At 34.3% G+C, this 20,837-nt stretch overlaps 2 protein-coding genes across 4 annotated transcripts; both read left to right on the top strand.

Moving 5' to 3' along the window:
• Positions 1-232: 232 nt before the first annotated feature.
• LOC107765995 (uncharacterized) lies at positions 233-15,875 on the top strand. Of its 3 annotated transcripts, none has more exons than XR_012706523.1 (13): positions 234-582; positions 8,864-9,008; positions 9,488-9,651; positions 9,989-10,168; positions 11,153-11,228; positions 11,703-11,780; positions 12,094-12,179; positions 12,481-12,554; positions 12,802-12,847; positions 13,680-13,789; positions 14,146-14,320; positions 15,084-15,203; positions 15,367-15,875. XR_012706523.1 is itself a non-coding variant. In XM_075247258.1 (12 exons), the coding sequence occupies exons 1-12, from the start codon at positions 316-318 to the stop codon at positions 15,559-15,561; spliced, it is 1,596 nt and encodes a 531-aa protein (XP_075103359.1). In that variant the 5' UTR covers positions 233-315; the 3' UTR covers positions 15,562-15,875. The 3 variants fall into 3 exon arrangements, 1 of the variants encoding a protein (XP_075103359.1); XR_012706524.1 differs by having other exon boundaries at positions 15,084-15,227; XM_075247258.1 differs by lacking the exon at positions 15,084-15,203 and having other exon boundaries at positions 233-582.
• A 1,318-nt stretch (positions 15,876-17,193) lies between these two features.
• LOC107765996 (glycosyltransferase BC10-like) lies at positions 17,194-19,620 on the top strand. The gene is made up of 2 exons (XM_016584705.2): positions 17,194-17,903; positions 18,898-19,620. The coding sequence occupies exons 1-2, from the start codon at positions 17,328-17,330 to the stop codon at positions 19,537-19,539; spliced, it is 1,218 nt and encodes a 405-aa protein (XP_016440191.2). The 5' UTR covers positions 17,194-17,327; the 3' UTR covers positions 19,540-19,620.
• Positions 19,621-20,837: the final 1,217 nt, after the last annotated feature.

Below are 20,837 nucleotides of genomic sequence, written 5' to 3'. Positions count from 1 at the left end.
TAATTTTGGATGAATAAACTTTAGACTTAAAAAATCAACAAAAAACTATAGAAAAAGGACACTTTTTGGGGGTGATATTTAACTTTTGATCCCACGCACAACTTCGAGATCAAAAGTTAAAAGTATTACCGTTTAAGCCAGAGGCAACAATTGTTAACTCAATCTCAACATTGATATTGGATAAATGGTTAGTTTCAACTACCAATAACAGCTTTAAAGCCTAAAACAACCACCCACCCACCAAAACAAAATAAAAATTCCTATTAAAACTTAAAACTATTCAACTTACACTTTGCACTGAAACTACTTACGTCAATGGCGACTCCTTCCTATAATCTAGCAATAATCATCAAAAACCCTTCAAATGAAACCGAATTCCTACTAGTTAAACAAAACCCACCTCCAAAATTCAACGATCCCGAGTATGACTCTTTCTTAGATTCCCCTCTCTGGGATTTGCCTTCTGCTCCATTAATACCTCTTGATTCTCCTTCTGATAATCAGATTGTGGTTCAAGTCCCCGAATCTTGTTCACATGAGCTTGACTTAACTAAATTTGATCTTAATTCAGCTCTCCTTAAGGTACACTGAAAGAATTCTACATAACTTTATTTATTTATTTGTTTGCTTCAAATTATGAAGGGGAGCGCATAACTGTTAAAGTTGTTGCCATGTGACCAAGGGGTCACCGGTTCGAGCCGTGGAAATAGACTCTTGCAGAAATGCAGGGTAAATATGCGTAAAATAGTGTTAGGGATATATTAGATATGCCCTAGATCCAATCTCATATTTGATGATTTGAACATATTTTTGTGAATATTATTTGATACAAAAATATATGACATTTGATATTCGTTTATCATAGTTATTATTAATTGCTTGATTAGTTTAATAAGGTCCTTGATTAAATTTTGAAACTTGTCATCATGATGGAGATCATGATAATGAGAGTAAAATCTCTTACAACTTAATCTAAATTTTGTTCTTGATCGTATGATTATTAATTTGGACATTAGTAATCCGGTTAGATCAATATTTATGTGATTGTCTTTATGGGATAAAGATTAGTTGATCTCATTAACTAAATCACTTAAATAGATGATGCATATAGACATATGATCATTGAACCGATTCATTGGATAATTCCTAATGGTTAGAATTATCATAAACTGTCAATAAGATATTCTCTTGAAGAATGTGATGTAAGAGTTTCTTTTGACCTGATATCATCATAGTATGAACAAGTTATTTATTGTGCTTTGATACCACTGTAGGATTGAGGGAGGTGTTCATAACACGCAGCGGAAGACAATAACAATCCTAGGCAGAACTTTTCGTGTTTAAAATTTATTTACATGTCAAAGATCGAATCTAAGACGTACCTGGTGAAGAGAGTCTCGTTTCAAAATTTCTTCGATAGTGCGAAGATTCTATGTGTATTCACACCGAGACCGATCTTTGCTATCAAATCTTTGATCAATGAAACCCGCGAACAAATTGAGTGAAAACTTGGGCTGAAATTTTTCTCAAAAATTGCAGCCCAAAAGTAAATGAACAGAAAAACTGTTTTTCTTGTCCGAATATTTCTTGACTCTTGCGGCATTTCCAAAAGAACTTACTTAGCCACATTTGTTTAGTTATGCATATATATATATATATATATATATATATATATATATATATATATATATATATATATATATGCATAATACTTCACCAACTCTTTCCCTTAAAACTAAGGAAAATGATGAGGCTTTGACTGAATGTGATAATTCAACATTTTCCTTCTTTACAATTATTTATTATATTGTAAAGTTACAATCACATTTTATATATGCATGAAAGTGGCCGCCTACTTCAAGGAATTATTTCTATGTCCTTTTTTGAAACATTCACGTTACTAATCCAATTCTAACTTGGATTCTAACTTAGAAATATTTTCCTATTATAAAATTCAAATCCCATCCCAATGGAATGAATCTGCCGAACGTCCTTTATGGACTTTGACGTGAAAATCCAATTCTAAATTGGATTTGATTCATAAGTCTTTCATTAATATTTTATATACATACCTTATATAAATAAATATTAATTATATATAACACATATATATTTTAACCAAGAGATAAGTGACTCATACATATTGTTAAAGGATTCCTTTACTCCACTAATAGAAATAAAGATTTCCTAAACTATAATGAGGGTAACTAGTTTAAAATAATTAGTTGAAATATCATTTAGATAAAAGTCCATGTCTTTATGATATGTGTAAATATGTTCTTATAATATTGTTTTTTCTTTTCCAATTTTAGATTTCTCAATATGTTTGTTATATCATTGCATGGAATACTTGAGACCAACAAGTTGGTAGGACCAAACTTTGATGATTGGTACAGAAATTTGAGAATTGTTCTCATGCATGAAAAACTTATTGATGTGATCGATAAGCCTGCCAAGGAAGTCCCAGATGAGGATGATGATGACGCCACCAAGATTTATCAGAAATACTTGGAAGAATGTCTGACTACCAAATGCATCATTCTCGCTTATATGAGTTCTGAGCTCCAGAGGAAACATCAGGATATGGATACAACTGCAATCATTGAACATCTTAAGAAGATGTTTGGTACACAAAGCATGACAGCTAGATACCAGCTATCTAAGAGTTTTTTTGGATCCAAATTGACTGGAAACTCTATAGTTGGACCCTATGTCAATCATATGATTGATCTTATTGAAGAACTTGAGAAGCTGGGGTGCAAACTGGGTAAAGAGCTTTCTCAAGATTTGATCTTGCAGTCAATCTCTGAATCCTTTTCGCAATTTGTTATTAATTTCGATATGCATAAAATGGATTGTGAGCTTCATGAGATGCTAAACATGCTGATTGATTATGAGAATCAACTTGCATCTGAGAAGAAGAAAGGAACTGTCATGTTGGTTGGAAACTCTTTTAAGAAGAAGGGTAAGGGTAAAAATAAACCCAAGAAGAAGCCTATTGCGCCTAAGGGTGGTGTGACCAAACCCAAAAGCAAAGCTGACCAATCTGATGCTGAATGTTTCCATTGTAAGAAGATAGGACATTGGAAGAGAAACTGCCAGGAGTATCTTGCAACTCTAAATGACAAGAAACAAGGTAAGACTCAAATGAAAAATGTTTTCAAAGTTTCTTTAACTACTACTGATGCTTCATTATGGGTATTAGATACTGGCAGTGGACAGTGGTTATAACATCTGCAATATGTTACAGGGATTCCAAATAAGTAGAAGGTTGAAGAAAGGAGAAATTAATCTACAAGTTAGAAATGGTGCAAAAGTTGCGGCCGTAGCTATAAGATCAATTTCTTTAATAATGCCTACGGGCAAAGTACTTACGTTGGATGATTGTTATTACGTTTCTAAATTTGTTTCGAACATAATTTCAGCTTCTATGTTAAACAAACGTGGTTTCGCATTATTATAAGCAATGGTATTTGCTCTATTTATTATGGTGATAATTTATATGTGAATGGCTATCTCCAACATGATGTTTATGTCTTACCTAATGTGAATGCTAATTCGATTATGCATGTTTCAAGTCTTAAGAGGAAAAGAGATGATCAAGTAAATCATACATACCTTTGGCATTGTAGGCTTGGTCATATTGGAGAGAAAAGAATTAACAAGTTGTACAAGGAAAGGTACCTTGACAAGTATGATTTTGAATCATATCCAACGTGTGAATCTTGTCTCAAAAGAAAAATGACCAAATCTCCATTTACTGGAAATGGAGAAAGAGCTACTAAATTATTGAGAAGATGTTTGTGGGCCCATGAAAATTCAAGCTAGAGGTGGATATTCTTACTTCATCACCTTCACTAATGATATGTCAAGATATGGATTTGTGTATCTTATGAAACACAAATCTGAATCTTTTGAAATGTTCAAAAGGTTCCGTAGTGAAGTTGAGAAACAGACGGGTAAAAGTATCAAGATACTAAGGTCTGATAGAGGTGGAGAATATCTTAGTGAAGATTTTACGAGGTATTTCAAAGAGAATGAGATTCTCTCACAGTGGACACCTCTAGGAACACCACAACATAATGGTGTGTCTGAAAGGAGAAATCGAACCTTATTAGATATGGTGAGATCTATGATGGGGTTCACTGATCTTCCAATATATTTATGGGGATATGCTTTGGAAGCAGCAACATAGCTACTTAATAAAGTTCCCACTAAGTCAGTCTCTACAACACCATATGAGATATGGAAAGGACGGCCTAACCTTAAGCATATTAAAGTTTGGGGTTGTCCAGCTTATGTTAAGAGACTGCAATCCGATAAACTTGACTCAAGATCTGATAAGTGTAGGTTCATTGGGTATCCCAAAGAAACAATGGGATATTATTTCTATCACCTTTCTGACTATAAAGTGTTTGTTGCTAGAGGAGCAACCTTTTTGGAAAGGAATTTTCTTTAAGAAGGAAATTATAGTAGAGAAATAGAGTTTGATGAAGTTCAAGAAACCAATGAATCAACACAATATCAAGATCATGAGACACAAGTTGAAGAATCTTTATTGGATGTTTTGAAGTTGACAAGGAAGTTGCATGGCAAGTGGTTGAAGTTCAACAACTAAATGTAGTTCAAGAACAGGTTAATGAACCAGTTCCAAACCAAATTGAAGAACAACCAAATCCAACACAAGGTGAGCAAGTTGCACAAGCACCTCTTAGAAGGTCTACACGAGAACGTCATGTACCAACTAGATTAAATCTAATGGTGCAAGATTATGTATCAAATGAGGTTGATCATAATGATAATGACCCTAAGACCTACGAAGAGGCTATACAAAGTTCTGACTATGAGAGATGGCAAAAGGCCATGGAATCCGAAATGGAATCCATGAAGGAAAATAAAGTATGGACTTTAGTTGAACCTTCAAAGGATATAAAACCTATAGGTTTTAAATGAGTTTTTAAGAAAAAGATTGGAGTAGACGGAAAGGTAGAGACCTACAAAGCCCGTCTTGTTGCCAAGGGATATCGTCAGAAAGAAGGAGTCGACTATGATGAGACTTTCTCTCCCGTGGCAATGTTCAAATCAATTCGGATTTTGCTTGCTATAGCAGCATACTACGATTATGAAATATGGCAAATGGATGTGAAAACAACTTTTCTTAATGGTGAGCTGGAAGAGGATGCGTACATGATACAACCTGAAGGTTTCACATCTCCGCCTGATCATAATAAAATTTGCAAGCTACATAGATCCATTTATAGACTAAAGCAAGCTTCTCGAAGTTGGAATATTCGCTTTAATAAGACAATTGAAAAGTTCAATTTTGTTAGATGCAAAGAAGAGCCTTGTGTGTACAAAAAGGTTAGTGGGATCACAATCATATTCTTAGTACTGTATGTTGATGACATATTGCTCATAGGAAATGATATACTGGCATTGCAAAGTATCAAGATTTGGCTATCTGAACAGTTCTCCATGAAAGACTTGGGAGAAGCAGCTTATATATTAGGAATAAAGATCTATAGAGATAGATCTAGGAAGTTGCTTGGGCTTTTCCAGTCCTTGTACATTGATATCATCTTAAAGAGGTATAACATGGATAATTCCAAAAGAGGCTATCTACCGATAGGCACTGGAATGACTCTCAGTAGGGAGGATTGTCCTAAAACACCTGAAGAGAGAGAACGCATGAGTAGGATCCCATACGCTAGTGTAGTGGGAGCTATCATGTATACCATGACATGTACACGTCCTGATGTGGCTTATGCACTAGGAATGACTAGATGATATTAGGCAAATCCCGGTGAGGAACATTGAAAAGTGGTAAAGACCATTCTTAAGTACTTAAGAAGGACTAAAGATCAATTCCTCATTTATGGAGATTCTGAGTTGAAACTTGAAGATTATACTGATGCAAGCTTCTCTTCAGATAGAGATGATAGCAAATCTATTTCTGGTTATGTATTCACCTTAAATGGTGGTGCAGTGAGTTGGAAAAATTCCAAACAAGCTACAGTAGCTGATTTAGTGACTGAAGCAGAATATATAACAGCTAGTGAAGCTGTATGGATGAAAAGTTCTTAATTGAACTTGGTGTGGTTACTTCAATAGAAGGTGCAGTTCCATTGTTATGTGACAATATTGGAGCCATTGCTCAAGCAAAAGAACCAAGATCACACTAAAAATCCAAGCACGTTCTGCGAATGTATCACTTGATAAGAGAGATCATTGAACGTGGAGACGTCGAGATTCAAAAGGTTGATGGAAAGAAAAATGATGCAGACCCATTCACTAAAGCTCTTGGAGCAAAGGAGTTTGACAAGCACAAGTGGAAATTGGGAATGAAGTACAAGAGCGATTGGCTCTAGTACAAGAGCGATTGGCTCTATTGCAAGTGGGAGATTGTTAGGGATATATTAGATATGCCCTAGATCCAATCTCATAGTTGATGATTTCAACATATTTTTGTGAATGTTATTTGATATAAAAATATATGACATTTGATATTCGTTTATCATAGTTATTATTAATTGCTTGATTAATTTAATAAGGTCCTTGATTAAATTTTGAGACTTATCAGCATGATGGAGATCATGATAATGAGAGTAAAGTCTCTTACAACTTAATCTAAATTTTGTTGTTGATTGTAGGATTATTAATTTGGACATTAGTAATCCGATTAGATCAATATTTATGTGATTGTCTTTATGGGATAAAGATGAGTTGATCTCATTAACTAAATCACATAAATAGATGATGCATATAGACATATGATCATTGAACTGATTCATTGGATAATTCCTAATGGTTAGAATTACCATAAACTGTCAATAGGGTATTCTCTTGAAGAATGTGATGTAAGAGTTTCCTTTGACCTGATATCATCATAGTAATTGACAAGTTATTTATTGTGCTTTGATACTAGACACCTATGGCCCTAGGCGATAGTTGAAAGGATATTGGGTACGATTAAATACTTGTAGAATTAGTGATTGATCAAGATGGAATCTGTCAACTCTTGGTAATGAGTTTAAGCTCCATGTTGTCATGAATTATATTAGGTTATTCAATAGTCGATTATATTTGACATGAACACATAGTTGGTCGCCTATTAGGATTTGACAGTTGAACCATATCCTAGGGTGACCCAAAGCTATAAGGACAAAAGGAATTACTACATTATTCTTCTACGGGTTCTTGAGAGTAAATTATATAATTCATGCTATCCGGTCGTTAAGGAGTGTTGCTAGACGCCACCCTTGATTAGTATATTGATGTGATCAATTTACTACCGGCTTAGTATTGAACTTATGGGGTCGCACACTAACGAGTGTTCTGATTTTTGCTAAAGGATTAATTACTTTATTGTTTGATAGTTAAATTATAGAATTTAATTAGTTAAATAAATAAATAAAGTTTTAGTCCAAATGAAATATTATTATATTCTTTGCTAGCACAGAGGATATAATTAATATTGTGAACAAATTGAAGTTTTCTATTTGGAATAGAAAATTAAATTATATCTCTTGGTTAAAATATATATGTGTTATATATAATTAATATTTATTTATATAAGGTATGTATATAAAATATTAATGAAAGACTTATGAATCAAATCCAATTTAGAATTGGATTTTCACGTCAAAGTCCATAAAGGACGTTCGGCAGATTCATTCCATTGGGATGGGATTTGAATTTTATAATAGGAAAATATTTCTAAGTTAGAATCCAAGTTAGAATTGGATTAGTAACGTGAATGTTTCAAAAAAAGGACATAGAAATAATTCCTTGAAGTAGGCGGCCACTTTCATGCATATATAAAATGTGATTGTAACTTTACAATATAATAAATAATTGTAAAGAAGGAAAATGTTGAATTATCACATTCAGTCAAAGCCTCATCATTTTCCTTAGCTTTAAGGGAAAGAGTTGGTGAAGTAATATATATGCATAACTAAACGAATATGGCTAAGTAAGTTCTTTTGGAAATGCCGCAAGAGTCAAGAAATAACTTTTGGGCTGCAATTTTTGAGACAAATTTCAGCACAAGTTTTCATTCAATTTGTTCGCGGGTTTCATTGATCAAAGAGTTGATAGCAAAGATCGGTCTCGGTGTGGATAAACATAGAGTTTTCGCACTATCGAAGAAATTTTGAAACGAGACTCTCTTCACCAGGTACGTCTTAGATTCGATCTTTCACATATAAATAAATTTTAAACATGAAAAGTTCTGACTAGGATTGTTATTGTCTTCCGCTGCGTATTATGAACACCTCCCTCAATCCTACAAATAGACCCTTGTGGTCCAAACCTACCCCGGACCCGCACATAGCGGGAGCTTAATGCATCGGGCTGCCCTTTGGTTTGCTTCAAATTACTTTTTGCTTATATTTGCTAGGTTATAATACTCTTTCATTTTTTGTCTGTCTCGAAAAGAATGACACCTTTTTATATTTAGAAATAATTTAACTTTGAAACTTGTTGTTTAAAACAAGTCATAGCCATTTGTGTGATTATAAAATATGAAGTTTAAAGTTAAATTGTTTTTTAATATACAAAAGTGTTATTCCTTATTGGACAAGCTAAAAAGTAAAGTATGACACTTAGAAGCTTTATTGGCAATTAAACAGCTTAAGACCAGTTAATTGAGAAATTATGTACCCAGAGATAACTTGTTAGTAATCATGTATCTTTTGCCTTTTTGTTATACTAGCGTTGTCATCATAACTATCATTATCCTTAATTATGATTCATGTTTGCGATATATATTCCAAAAGAGACTTATTTCCAGATGCCGTGGTGTATACATATGTGCACTTTGCGATATGAAGTGGTTAAAGCTTGTAGGTGATGATTATTGTAGGTTCTAAAGCAAGTGGAATTAGAGCACACCACAGTTGAGTGGAAGTTCCTGAAATATGTACAGGAGCCTGAATTTGGACCAGGATTGCCCGTAAAGACAGTCTACATCACTGGAACTTTGGGTCGTAAAGATGGCAAATTGACGGGTTTGACTGACTTCACTCAGTTTATGTTTGACTTATCTCTTTCATGTATTGATATGAATACTGCTGTTGTGATTCAGCTGGTCTTACATTATAGTCTTACTAAAGAGAATCAGTAGCCTCCCAATTTGAGCTTGCTCTTAGTCCACCTTAAAGAGCTACACGGGTCGTTAACTTGTTAGATGTAATTTCCATACTTGTGTCTTTATTTTGGAATTAGAAATAAATTTCGAACCACAATTTTTGGTGGTTCGTGTGTAGGCATGGCACTGCCAAGTGGTTTACTTCTGCAGGACCAGTTATAAAATGATAACTACTCTTCTACATAGTTTCATACTGATAAATCTGCTATTTTGCTTTGCTATTTTCCCCAAATGAGATGGCATCCATAATTGCTAATGAGTTACAAAATACGACATACCATATTTTTTATTCCTCTCCACGATTGTCAAGAATGTAACATTGTAACTCATATTGAACAGATGTTGAGTTCCGCAAGTGGATGAGCACCGATAAATGCGTTAGTATGCTTGTTGAAGTGAAGCCTTGTAGTGATCGTGTAGGATCATTGGTGGTTGTTGGTCTTCTGAATGATTCAAAGAAATCTGATGAGACTTGGAAAGTTCCGCAGACCTTGCGGTTTCAGGTTTGTTATTTTTGTCCTGTACTTGCTTACCTGTCAAAGTGTTATTTTAGAAATGAGAAAGAAAGAATAGATTAACAACTATTGGTATCATACACAACTAGGGACTAATCATCCTTAGAAGCATCTTGAAAAATATTAATACCGTTCTTACATGAAGTTTCATGAACCGACCAGAGTCTTTTGTAAAGACCTGCAATCAAGAAAGAAATTAAGGGATAAGCAACAGATATCAATTGATGTGTGAAAATGAAAACATGGAAAATTCTGTTTCTTTGACTTTTTTATCATCTTAAGGACAAAATACTGCCCACTAATGTTTTTTTCCCTCATGTATCAGGAGTACCCTCCTGGTGTTAAAGTTATACCTATGGAAAGTAGAACAGCTAAGCCTTTTCGCACGACAAACTTAATTGTTTTCCTGCCTGGAGGCAATGATAGTGGTTGCGATGATAGTTTTGTTGCCCATGGGGAAGCACTCATAGTAGACCCCGGATGCAAGTCTGCTTCATATGAACAGGTTAGAGGTAGTACATAATCTACTTCGTAATCTTTTTAAAATGTGCAATGAACAAATGACATTTTGTCGGTCTTAGAAGTTAAACCAGAGAATACAAAAAATAATCCCCTCAAGCAACTGTTTTCGCAAATTTGGTCTTAAGCGGACATGGTGTAGCAATTTTCCTTTACTAAATATAGATGCACTTGGGGTTTTGTACACTTGTTAATACATTTTTTTTTTGAAGTGAGAGAGTTTCACAGGCCTAAGTGCATCTTTGCAAAATATATAGCGATTGGTCGACTATAACTCTATAGGGATCATGTAAAGTTGTAAAAAAGCAATGGTGGCAAATACTAGCGTGATACCTGCCTGAGTAAATTCTGACCAATTGCTATAAGAGCTAGGTTCGCTTCTACTGAAGAATCTTTGAACAATTTGGCCGAAATGTTTCTAAGGTGACAGTAGATAACAGCTCATTAAAGAGACCCTTCACTATCCAAATATCCATCTTTCAGAGTTCCTGAGCAATTGTCATACTTTAATTCTGTGTTGCTACATTTCTTGTATGTTTGCTTACCACCCCATAGATTATGATAACGCTTTAAGGATTCACCTTTCTGGCTGAAGGCTTTGTTCTTTATCCTATGATCTTCCTTGCTGGTTATCCGGTGCTTACATTTTGGATAAAAAAATAGTATATGTGGTTTGTTAAAAGAAAATGTCAATTAGTTCTGGCACTTTCAATTGCAAAAGCAGTAGAGGAGGTAAAACTGAGAATATTCGTTCAACGTTAGTACATAATGAAATGGATAGCTTTACCTCGGTAAATGGGTCTTTGCACGTGTTTCTCTTTTCGGTATGTCTTGATAATCTATTTAGGAGTGGTTGAGACACTTATTATGCTTCTCTCTTTGTTTTCATCTTTTTTTTTTTCTTTCTGGTAATTGGTTCTGTCTTTTATGCTGTGCTGACATATCAATGCGCTGATGCTTGGATTACTAGCTCAAGGAAATCATTGCTGCTTTACCGAGAAAGTTAATCGTCTTTGTGACACATCATCATAACGATCATGTTGATGGTAAGTAGCTGCAGAAAGTTTCACATCCAGACCTGGAAATATTCCTCTGCTTAGTGTTATGCTATCATCTGATTTTCTCAACATTGATGTCATCATATATATTCATCAAAGGTTATCCTTATGTATTTGCCCTTTGTTTGAAAGTATCTTTCTTGAGCCTTCTGGCCAAAGCCTAGTTTTCATGTAAAGTAAGTCACAAATTTCATTTTCCTTGCATCTGGCCATTTTTATGGATTAGAAAAAAATAGCCTTCTTTTTGCAGTTATGAATTTACAAACAGTTATCTGGCTCGTCTGCGAAGGTTTGTTGACTAATTGCAGCATGGCTTTATTATTGGATGTCTATTTCAATAGAAGCAGGGGAAAACTTTATAACACAATGAATAATTTCTCTGTCTACCAAACTAATGTGGAGGTTTTCTAAGTTATTCCTGAAACATAATCTGGTGCTCCGTGTGCTTACTGTTATGCTCAGGTCTTTCAGTAGTCCAGAAGTACAGTCCTGATGCTTGTCTTTTGGCTCATGAAAATACGATTCGTCGCATTAGAAAAGGTCAGAACTTTTTTCAATTTTGTAGAATAGAAAATGTCTATCTTCCCATAATTACATCACCTTAGCAAGGGTTGCAGTTCTCTACCCCTTTTTTTTGGGAATCTATATCTTCCCTTTCAAGCTAATAAGAAGAGTTGCTACTTGACTATGACTGTATTAGTGTAACCTCAAGTGAGCTCAATAAAAAATATACTCATGAAACTACTTCATGCACCATTTCCATCTTATTAATCTCACAGTACGTGTGAAAGTGAAATATTCTTTATCAAGTAAATGAATTTAGTAACTTAGAAGTAATTCCCATGTGATGCAGATGATTGGTCTCTCCCGTATGTTTCAGTTTCTGGATCTGAGGAAATTTGCATTGGCAGTCAGAGATTAAGAGTTGTCTTTGCACCGGTAATCTCCATTTTTATCCCAGTTTCCTCTGATGAGTATCACATTCCCCAATGAAATTTGCACTGGTAGTCAGAGATTAAGGGGACCTCTTGATGATTTGACCATTAAGAATTTTTACTAGAGCATGGTGAAGTTGTGATTAAACTTAATACCAGAAGTTGTAAGAAACCAATCAAGTTAAAGTCACATCCTAGTTTTACTTCCGTTTTAACTCTATCTTCCATGTAACACGTTGACATTTTCATGTAATCAGTTTTGTGGAACTTTAACATATTCTTTTGGTGACAATATTTTGATTCAGGGGCATACAGATGGACATATGGGACTGCTTCATGTTAGTACAAACTCGTTGATTGTGGGGGATCATTGTGTCGGGTAAGATATTTTAGATCAAGAAACTTCACTTCCTTTAACAAATTGGTATGTTCACTTGGTAAATAACTTACAGACTTGCTTACCAGTTTTTATGTAGCTCTTATTTATAATGATATGGCAAACAATCTGATCAAGAAGTCTGTGATTGTGTTTGGACAACTTTAGATTTGTTTGCCATAACTTTTATCATTTATTTTCCTATTCCTTTCTAGAAAATTGCTAATGTGGGGTATCCCTTGGTTTTCAGCCAAGGAAGTGCTCTCTTAGATATGGCGTCTGGTGGAAATATGAGGGTAAGTTAATATCAGCACCTCTATGTTTCTTCTTGCCTCTGTCATACGTCAAATGCTAATTAGAAACTGATGATTTGCTGTTGTTCAATTATGCTTACTAAGATCTGACTTTGAAGCTTAATCAGCCAAAAAATCACGTCATTCCTTTTTTTCCCTATATAAAACTCATATACTTGTTTTCATGTCAATGGACAAGCCTTTCCATGCATTCTATAATTTTCTTGAATAGCTTTCTCTTTTTCCCTCTATAACTTTTAAAACTTGTTGTCAACTAGTGTCTCCACTCAACGAAGAGGGAATTAAGACTACACACCAAACATCTCGTGCAAATTTTGTTACAATTTTTAAGTTTAATTTATATCAAAAGGATCAACTACGTCCATGAGAATGCTATTAACAGTTTGAGTGAATGGAATGACAATCTAGTTCTAGTATTGTGTTTGTTGTGGGTACTTAGGGTGAAACTGGTGGCACCATTGTGTTCCTTATATTGTCTTTCAGAGGAGCTTTTATCTACATTCAGGTTTCCCCTGGTAAATTTGAAAACATCCACTCAATAACCACTAAAAACTTGCTAAAATAGTGGATATGTGTTTCTTGTAGCTAGTGGTGGGGTGTTCAACAAGAGCACATAGCTGAATTCTCTAAAGCTAAATTACTATCTACTTTAATTTTACCAGTTTTATTTTTATTTTTTGATAAGGATTTTTGCTCTTTTTTATAATACCCTTGTGAATAAGATAAGAATTAAAGCAAGGAGTGGGGTGGTCATATGTTAAATTTTTCTTCTTTTCGAAATTTCAATATTGAAATTGCAACTTGTTTTATACAGGATTACTTTGAGACAACATACAAATTCATTGAGCTCTCCCCTCATGCTTTGATTCCAATGCATGGAAGAATTAATATGTGGCCAAAACACATGCTCTGTGGGTATCTCAGGTATGAAACTGATACCTCTTATGACATATTCCACAAATATTTTTACCCAAAGTGTCTTTTCTGTCTATCAGCCACTTGGACATATTTATATATGATTTACAATTTATGTAGCAAACCTGCATGTTTACCTTGTTGCTTTCTCCCACTATGTAATTCTTTTACTCTTGTTTAATTTATCATTCTGTTAATATATGTGTTAAGCAGTGAAATTTGTTCAGTTAGTTTTATGTTTATTTACAATTTTCATGCCAGATGCCAATCAAAGCTAGATTTTCATTCTAAAAAACTGTATTAAACAAAAACACGGCTAGATTCAATTGATGCACATCTAATTTAGTGTTACCTGGGATTTTCAGAAACCGGAGACACAGAGAATCAACCATCTTAAAGGCCATAGAGAATGGCGCCAAAACGTTATTTGACATAGTTGCTTATACTTATGCTGAAGTTGACCGAAGCCTCTGGTTTTATGCCTCATCAAATGTGAGACTCCACGTGGATCATCTAGCACTGCAGGACAAGTTACCAAATGTATGTCTTCTTTGCTCCTTTGTGGATTCAACCTCAATTCTTTATACGTCTGAGCTCATCTTCATAATCACTTTTGTTTAGCATATTCACATCCGATTTAAATTATTTTAGTTTTCTATGTGATATCCATCTGTCTTCTTGATTGTTATTCTCATTGTTATTTACTACCATTTTATAGTGGAGAACTATTTGCACATTCAATGTTCTGTCTCAATATCCATCTGATGCACTGTCCTGTAGTGAAAAATCAACTCATTGAAGCCTGTTAATCAGGTTGAACATACCTAGGACGAATGGTCTGCAAGAAGGATGTCAAATTAAGGACAAAGAATAAGCTACTAAAATCAATGCTCCTCTTTGAAATCTACATTGCATGGCTATCTTACGGGCTATGATGAGCTCAGTTCACTGTCAAACCTATCAGTTTCGTTGAGTTGTGGTCCATGGAATGTGGTATTTTGCAATTTTTTTCCAATTTTCAGGTTGAAAGTTTTCATATTACAAGAGCTTATGTTTCTTGAATTATTTTATCATGAAGTAGATATGATTGCTAGTCCCTTTTCGTGGAAACTTTTGGTGATCCATAAACTAGATTTGGGCCCCTAGAGAAAATTATCGATGATAGTGTATGCAAACACTTCTGGATGCTGATTTGCTCTGTTTCTAGCTTGAGTGTAGATATAAGTACAATAGTTGGGCCATATATTCATGTCTTTAGTAACTTAATTGATTAGGATCCCAAACTTTTCTGTGTCATGTGCAGGACTTCTCTTTAGAAAATTTCAATCGCAGTTGTGCTGAGTTTGCTGACAAGGTGCATAAAAAATAAGGAAACTTTCAGAAAGCTGCCCACTAAGACCTGCAATTACCTTTATTCCTTTAGGTTGGACGGCTACTTATTTTCGCTGTAATAGTCTGTACTGCCTAAATAAAATTCATCAGATACAGTCTTGAATACAGATCATTTTCTCAAAAGCATTGTATCTGTTTGTGACTTGGTTTCATATTATCAAGGGCCTAAAGTTATTTCCATCATTGATTTGCAGGATTTTTCGATCCAAAATTTTCAAGCAACTTGTGCGTTGCGTTTCCTTTTAAGGTGGCTATTCGAATACTCAAGTAGTGCATTCTCAATAAAGCATCACACGATGAGAGCGGCTTTAATAGTTGGTACTGGGGCCGTGGCCATCGGTTGCTTGGCTGTATCATTCTCCACAAAGAAACAAACTTTTTCTAGGTGATGCAAAGAATTCTTGCTCCAGAAAGCAGAGTTTATTAAGGAAGTTAATACCGGCTGGCTCCAGGTCATCCTCTCTCTCAATGTACCAGTAGTTCTAAGAGAAGGGGTAAGATATTTGAATTCCCGGTTTTTAGGAGTAAATTACATTGATAATGTTGTATGCATATCTCGCCACAATTGTTCTGCATTTCTGCATCTCTGATATTTCTTTGTGGCTGAAGTATGAGATTGGATTAATTAGACGATAGACAAGATATAATGTTTATTGAGCACAAAACTTCTGAGACAGTTAATGCAGAAACCATCTTGTGTTTAGCTGTGCCTGTTACTTCATCGATGAGTGCATTTTTCATTAGCGGTGCCTATTGTTTCATGGATGATGAGCATCAAACTCAGTAGCTGTATATAGTATCTTCTTTCTCTTTTTACTGTCTAAGATCAATGCCTATTCCTAATGTAATTCTGCACAATAAGTTGTTCAGCTCCGTACATTATTTGTCATTTTAAGCATACAGAATTTCAGCATCTGCTTTCTTGTTCACATGTAATCCATGCATGGAGCAGGTCGCGCGGTGTGGATGTAGTTTAAAGTGATGGTAAAATATGTAAAAAGGGTGGTAATGAAGTAAATTCTATGCATCATTTATCATATACTGTATCCTTGTCCATTTTCTCACTGCATGAGTTTATGTTGTATGCACTTACGACGTATAATATTTTAATGCTATCAGGTTAAAGGCATCTACAATAACAAGTTTCAAACAAGATAAGTCTAAAAATAAAGAAGAATTTTCAGAAACCTATTATCTTTCTATAGCTACCATCTACATAATTACTTCCTATAGCTACTATTCAAATGTTACGATAGTCTATTCACATGTATTCGTGCTCCTGTATTCATGAATACAACGGTAAAAAGTGCCTAAAATCAGGGCAGTCCAACTGTACACTATATTCGCGCTGCTATATTCATGAATACAGCAGTAAAAAGCGCCTAAAATCAGGCAGTCTAGCTGTACGCGCATGTATTCACATGTATTCATGAATACAACAGCAAAAGCGCCTAAAATCAGGGCAGTTCAGCTGTACGCGCATGTATTCACATGTATTCGCACTGCTGTATTCATGAATACAGTTGTACGCGCATGTATTCACGCCATGTATTCATGAATACAGTAACGACAATCCCTTAAAAATAGGTATGTCCAGTTGTCTAAGAGAGAGGAAAAACATAAATAGCGTATTTCATGCCTTATTTCGTGCATTATTTCATGTCTCGATGGTAGTATATACCATAAAATACTTATTTTGCTATAAAATATAAAAGACAGCTATAGAAAATAATATTTTAAAATAATTTTGGTTTATGATAAATAGAGTGTATACCTTTGCTATAGGAGGTAAAATTTTCAAAAATAATGTAGTAACTTGCTACAAGTTAAATTATGTAACTTTTAAGCCGTTTCTTTATACTGTCAGTTTATATAACTTAAACCCGTTCTTTACCATTCATTTCCTCCACACTCTGTTCTTTCTTCAGGGCTCATAATTGCAGTTTACTTTAACTGCAATAAAAACAAAAACCACACCTTACTTCTTTCATTTTCACATTTTCTTCTTGCCCTATGCCAACACTTCCCATGCGCCTTTGCATTCATTCCCTTTACACATTTTTGCTGCATTCCTCATTTTCTCACTTTATAGATATCATAAATTGATACCTTATGTTATCATATTTAAACTAAACAAAATAGAAGGTAACAAGAAATGTACATAGCCATGTCTGTTAGAGAAATCTCTATACGCATAAAAAGAGAAGTTGAACAAATGAGTTTCCAAATTGTTACTACCATTGTCTTTACTTTGTCTATGGCATTTTTTGTACTACTCTTAGGAATGTTCATCAATGACCAATTCAAGAAGATTGTTATCTATGAAGATTTCTACTTTCCTCATCAACTCACTACACTCTCATCACCAATCTACAATCTCTCAGTCGTCTCGACACATCTTGTTTGTAACTCTTCATCTAATTCTAGTTCAAATAAGAGCATGGATTTGAAAGATTTTCTTTCTCCTAAGGATCTTTGGCACGCGATGAACGACGATGAACTAATGTGGAGAGCTTCAATGGTGTCTCAAGTAAAAGAATACCCTTTTAATAGAACTCCAAAAGTGGCATTCTTGTTCTTAACAAGGGGAAGATTGCCTTTAGCACCACTTTGGGAGATGTTCTTTAAAAGAAATGAAGGGTTGTTTTCAATATACCTACATACTTCACCAGAGTTCAACTTTGAGCCTCCACCATCATCTGTGTTTTACAAAAGGAGGATACCTAGCCAGGTTCAAACACTCATATATTTTTTGTATTTAGGCAATTTTTCCTAATTATTTTGTTTTTTACCTATTACATTTTGGGATCTTATACAACTAGCTGGTCGGATTCACTGTTTACTTTCTTAGCAGGTATACATAGATTATACATGGTTACACACACATATTGGTGATTGGTTATACACATATTATTTAATGGACTATGCATATATTATACATTCGCCGAATTTTTTTATTTTAAGCGGTTGGGTAAACGACTATTTAGGTTAATTCTTCTTACATTTTTCCGCTTTCTTCTCAGATTCCTAAAACTCCATAACTTTACCTATGTGATCATAATTCCACCATGCAGAATTAAAATTTCCTATATGCCAAGGAATAAAGTGAACCAAAAATTGGGGAGAAATAAAGAGTCATTTTATCCTAAGTTGGTCTATATGATTTGTTAGCTGAAAAAAATGTATAAAATTTGTATATAGCATACAAAATGTATATTTATACAAAAATTATATATTTTTTTACTATTATTTTGAGAGTGGCGATACAATGTCATTTTTTCAATAATTTAGCTTCTATATACTGACAGATACTTGTAATTAACTTTTAAGTAACTTTATAGGGGGAAAAAACCCTTCACTTAAGCCTTTGTTTTTGGGATTTTCTATAAAACAAACCAACCTAAAAGTACTTTATATGAAATTCAGGTAATTAGTTCTAGTATTTTGGTAACCTTTCAAACCATGTAGCCTTAACCAGAAGAGCATTTGTTTAAATTACCCTTTATCTTTCTTTTTAAGCGTCTCACTTTATTAACACTAATTAAAACAATTAGGTAGCTTTAGAAAATAAATAAATGACCTCTCGTTTTTCTAAAATTTCAAATATTTTCTAAAATAAATTTAGTTTAACAAAACAACTAATATTTGGGACCGGGGGAGGGGGGTAATTTCTTTTGTATGCTAAAGTGCACCTCATAACATCATAAGTACTATCTTTCATGCAGACAGTACAATGGGGAAGAGCAAGTATGATTGATGCAGAGAGACGACTTCTTGCAAATGCACTCCTCGACATCTCCAACGAAAGATTCATATTACTCTCCGAAACATGCATTCCTTTGTTCAACTTCACTACAATTTACAATTTCCTAACAAAATCCAACCAAAGTTTCCTAGGATTATTCGACGATCCGAGGAAAATAGGTCGTGGGAGGTACAACAAACGTATGCACCCGATCATAACAATTTCAGATTGGCGAAAGGGCTCGCAATGGTTCGAAGTTCATCGCAAACTCGCCCTTAAAATTATCTCTGACGTGACATATTACCCTGTTTTTAAGAATTATTGTACACCACCTTGTTACATGGACGAACATTACTTGCCAACATTAGTGAACAAAGTTTGTCCTAAATTAACGTCGAATTGGAGCGTTACATGGGCCGATTGGTCGGCTGGCGGCTCGCACCCGACAACATTTTTGAGAAAAGATGTAACGGAGGAGTTTTTGGATAGTGTTAGGTATGGGTTTAATTGTAGTTATAATGGAGAGTTGAGTTCAATTTGTTTTCTTTTTGGGAGGAAGTTTCATCCTAGTACTTTGCAACCTTTACTTAGGATTGGACCAAAGTTGCTTGGTTTTGGTTGACCGATTATTTCCTTGTCTTTTTATGGAATTTATAAGTTTTTTTAGGGATGGTATAAAAAATATTTACAAAATTAAATCACTTGTAATAATTGAGTATCATCAACCTTTGCGTTGGTAGTTTCAAAATCGCAAGACTTTTGTTTATAAAAATTTTAATCCCATTTTGTTCCTTTTTGTCCCTTCACTTTCAAGAGCCGCGAATGTATTAGAGGTATATATACTAACAGCGGAAATAATATTTTACTATGTATTAATATAGTTTGACATGTTATAGCGGGTTATTAACATTCACTTTCAAGAGGCGTGAATGTACTAGAGAAAAATAACACTATTTTTAACACTAAATTTCTTAGAATCGTTTTCTAAATTAGGATTTTATTGAAATATTACACATCTCACCTAAATTGCAGTAATCCACAATCTTTTTTTATTTTATTTCTAGAAGTTGAAGCTACGAACAACGTGTGATCCTACCAATCAATGAATTTGGAAATTACCCAAAAAAGCAAATCATTAAATGGTAAATCACATGCATTGTCATTGATAATAAATGATAACTCCACTTTTTTTTAGCGTACAAAACATGGACGCAACTAGCTTGACCATACAAAGGTATGCACTGTGCTTCCACTATGCGCAGAATCCGGGGAAGGACAAGATCACAAGTGTCTATTGTACGCAATCTTATCTTGCATTTTTGCAAGAGGCTGTTTCCACGGCTTGAACCCGTGACCTCCTGGTCATATAATATCAACTTTATCAGTTACGCCAAGACTCCCCACCATACAAAGATATTATGTAAATGCAACAATCCCACCTCCTTTGGCACACAGATTGGATGTTACAATCTCAATTATATATATTTTTGGTATTCGAGAAATTCCCGAGAATTAGTAAACACACAATTTAAAACTCGAAATATCTTTTAGTTGATTGGAGTGATATCTCTAGTTGTATCAAAAGTAAAAGCTCAGCCTACCAATAATATTGTCCGCTTTAGATTAGGGCCCGCACAACTTTAAAATGCATTACTAAAGTTTAAGGTTTGTTTACATATATACTTTGTATCTCTCCCATATTTTGTTAATATGAGATTTTCCTGGTTGGGGTATCACAGTAGATCTTTATGTATTTTTATTTGCTATGTTTTATTTTAATAATTGACTAATTTCTTGTATATAGAAGATGTTCGATTAAGTCATTTTGTATCACACGTGTTTGTCTTGCAGTTCTACTTTACCCCCTCTAAAAAGTTGGCCCTCAGCAATATAAAAGATTTTGACTTTTAACAAGATTCA

Source organism: Nicotiana tabacum, chromosome 24 (genome assembly GCF_000715075.1).
Source record: "Nicotiana tabacum cultivar K326 chromosome 24, ASM71507v2, whole genome shotgun sequence".
NCBI lineage: Eukaryota > Viridiplantae > Streptophyta > Magnoliopsida > Solanales > Solanaceae > Nicotiana > Nicotiana tabacum.
The sequence above is the reverse complement of the archived record's forward strand: the minus strand, read 5'-3'. Positions and strand labels throughout refer to the sequence as shown.

Excerpts from the sequence above, each read along its gene's own strand:
- LOC107765996 (XM_016584705.2), top strand. The coding sequence starts at position 17,328 with ATGTACATAGCCATGTCTGTTAGAGAAATCTCTATACGCATAAAAAGA. Across the intron at positions 17,904-18,897 it reads AAAGGAGGATACCTAGCCAG|ACAGTACAATGGGGAAGAGC; the intron begins GTTCAAACACTC and ends TCTTTCATGCAG.
- LOC107765995 (XM_075247258.1), top strand. The coding sequence starts at position 316 with ATGGCGACTCCTTCCTATAATCTAGCAATAATCATCAAAAACCCTTCA. Across the intron at positions 583-8,863 it reads TTAATTCAGCTCTCCTTAAG|GTTCTAAAGCAAGTGGAATT; the intron begins GTACACTGAAAG and ends TGATTATTGTAG. Across the intron at positions 12,848-13,679 it reads CGTCTGGTGGAAATATGAGG|GATTACTTTGAGACAACATA; the intron begins GTAAGTTAATAT and ends TGTTTTATACAG.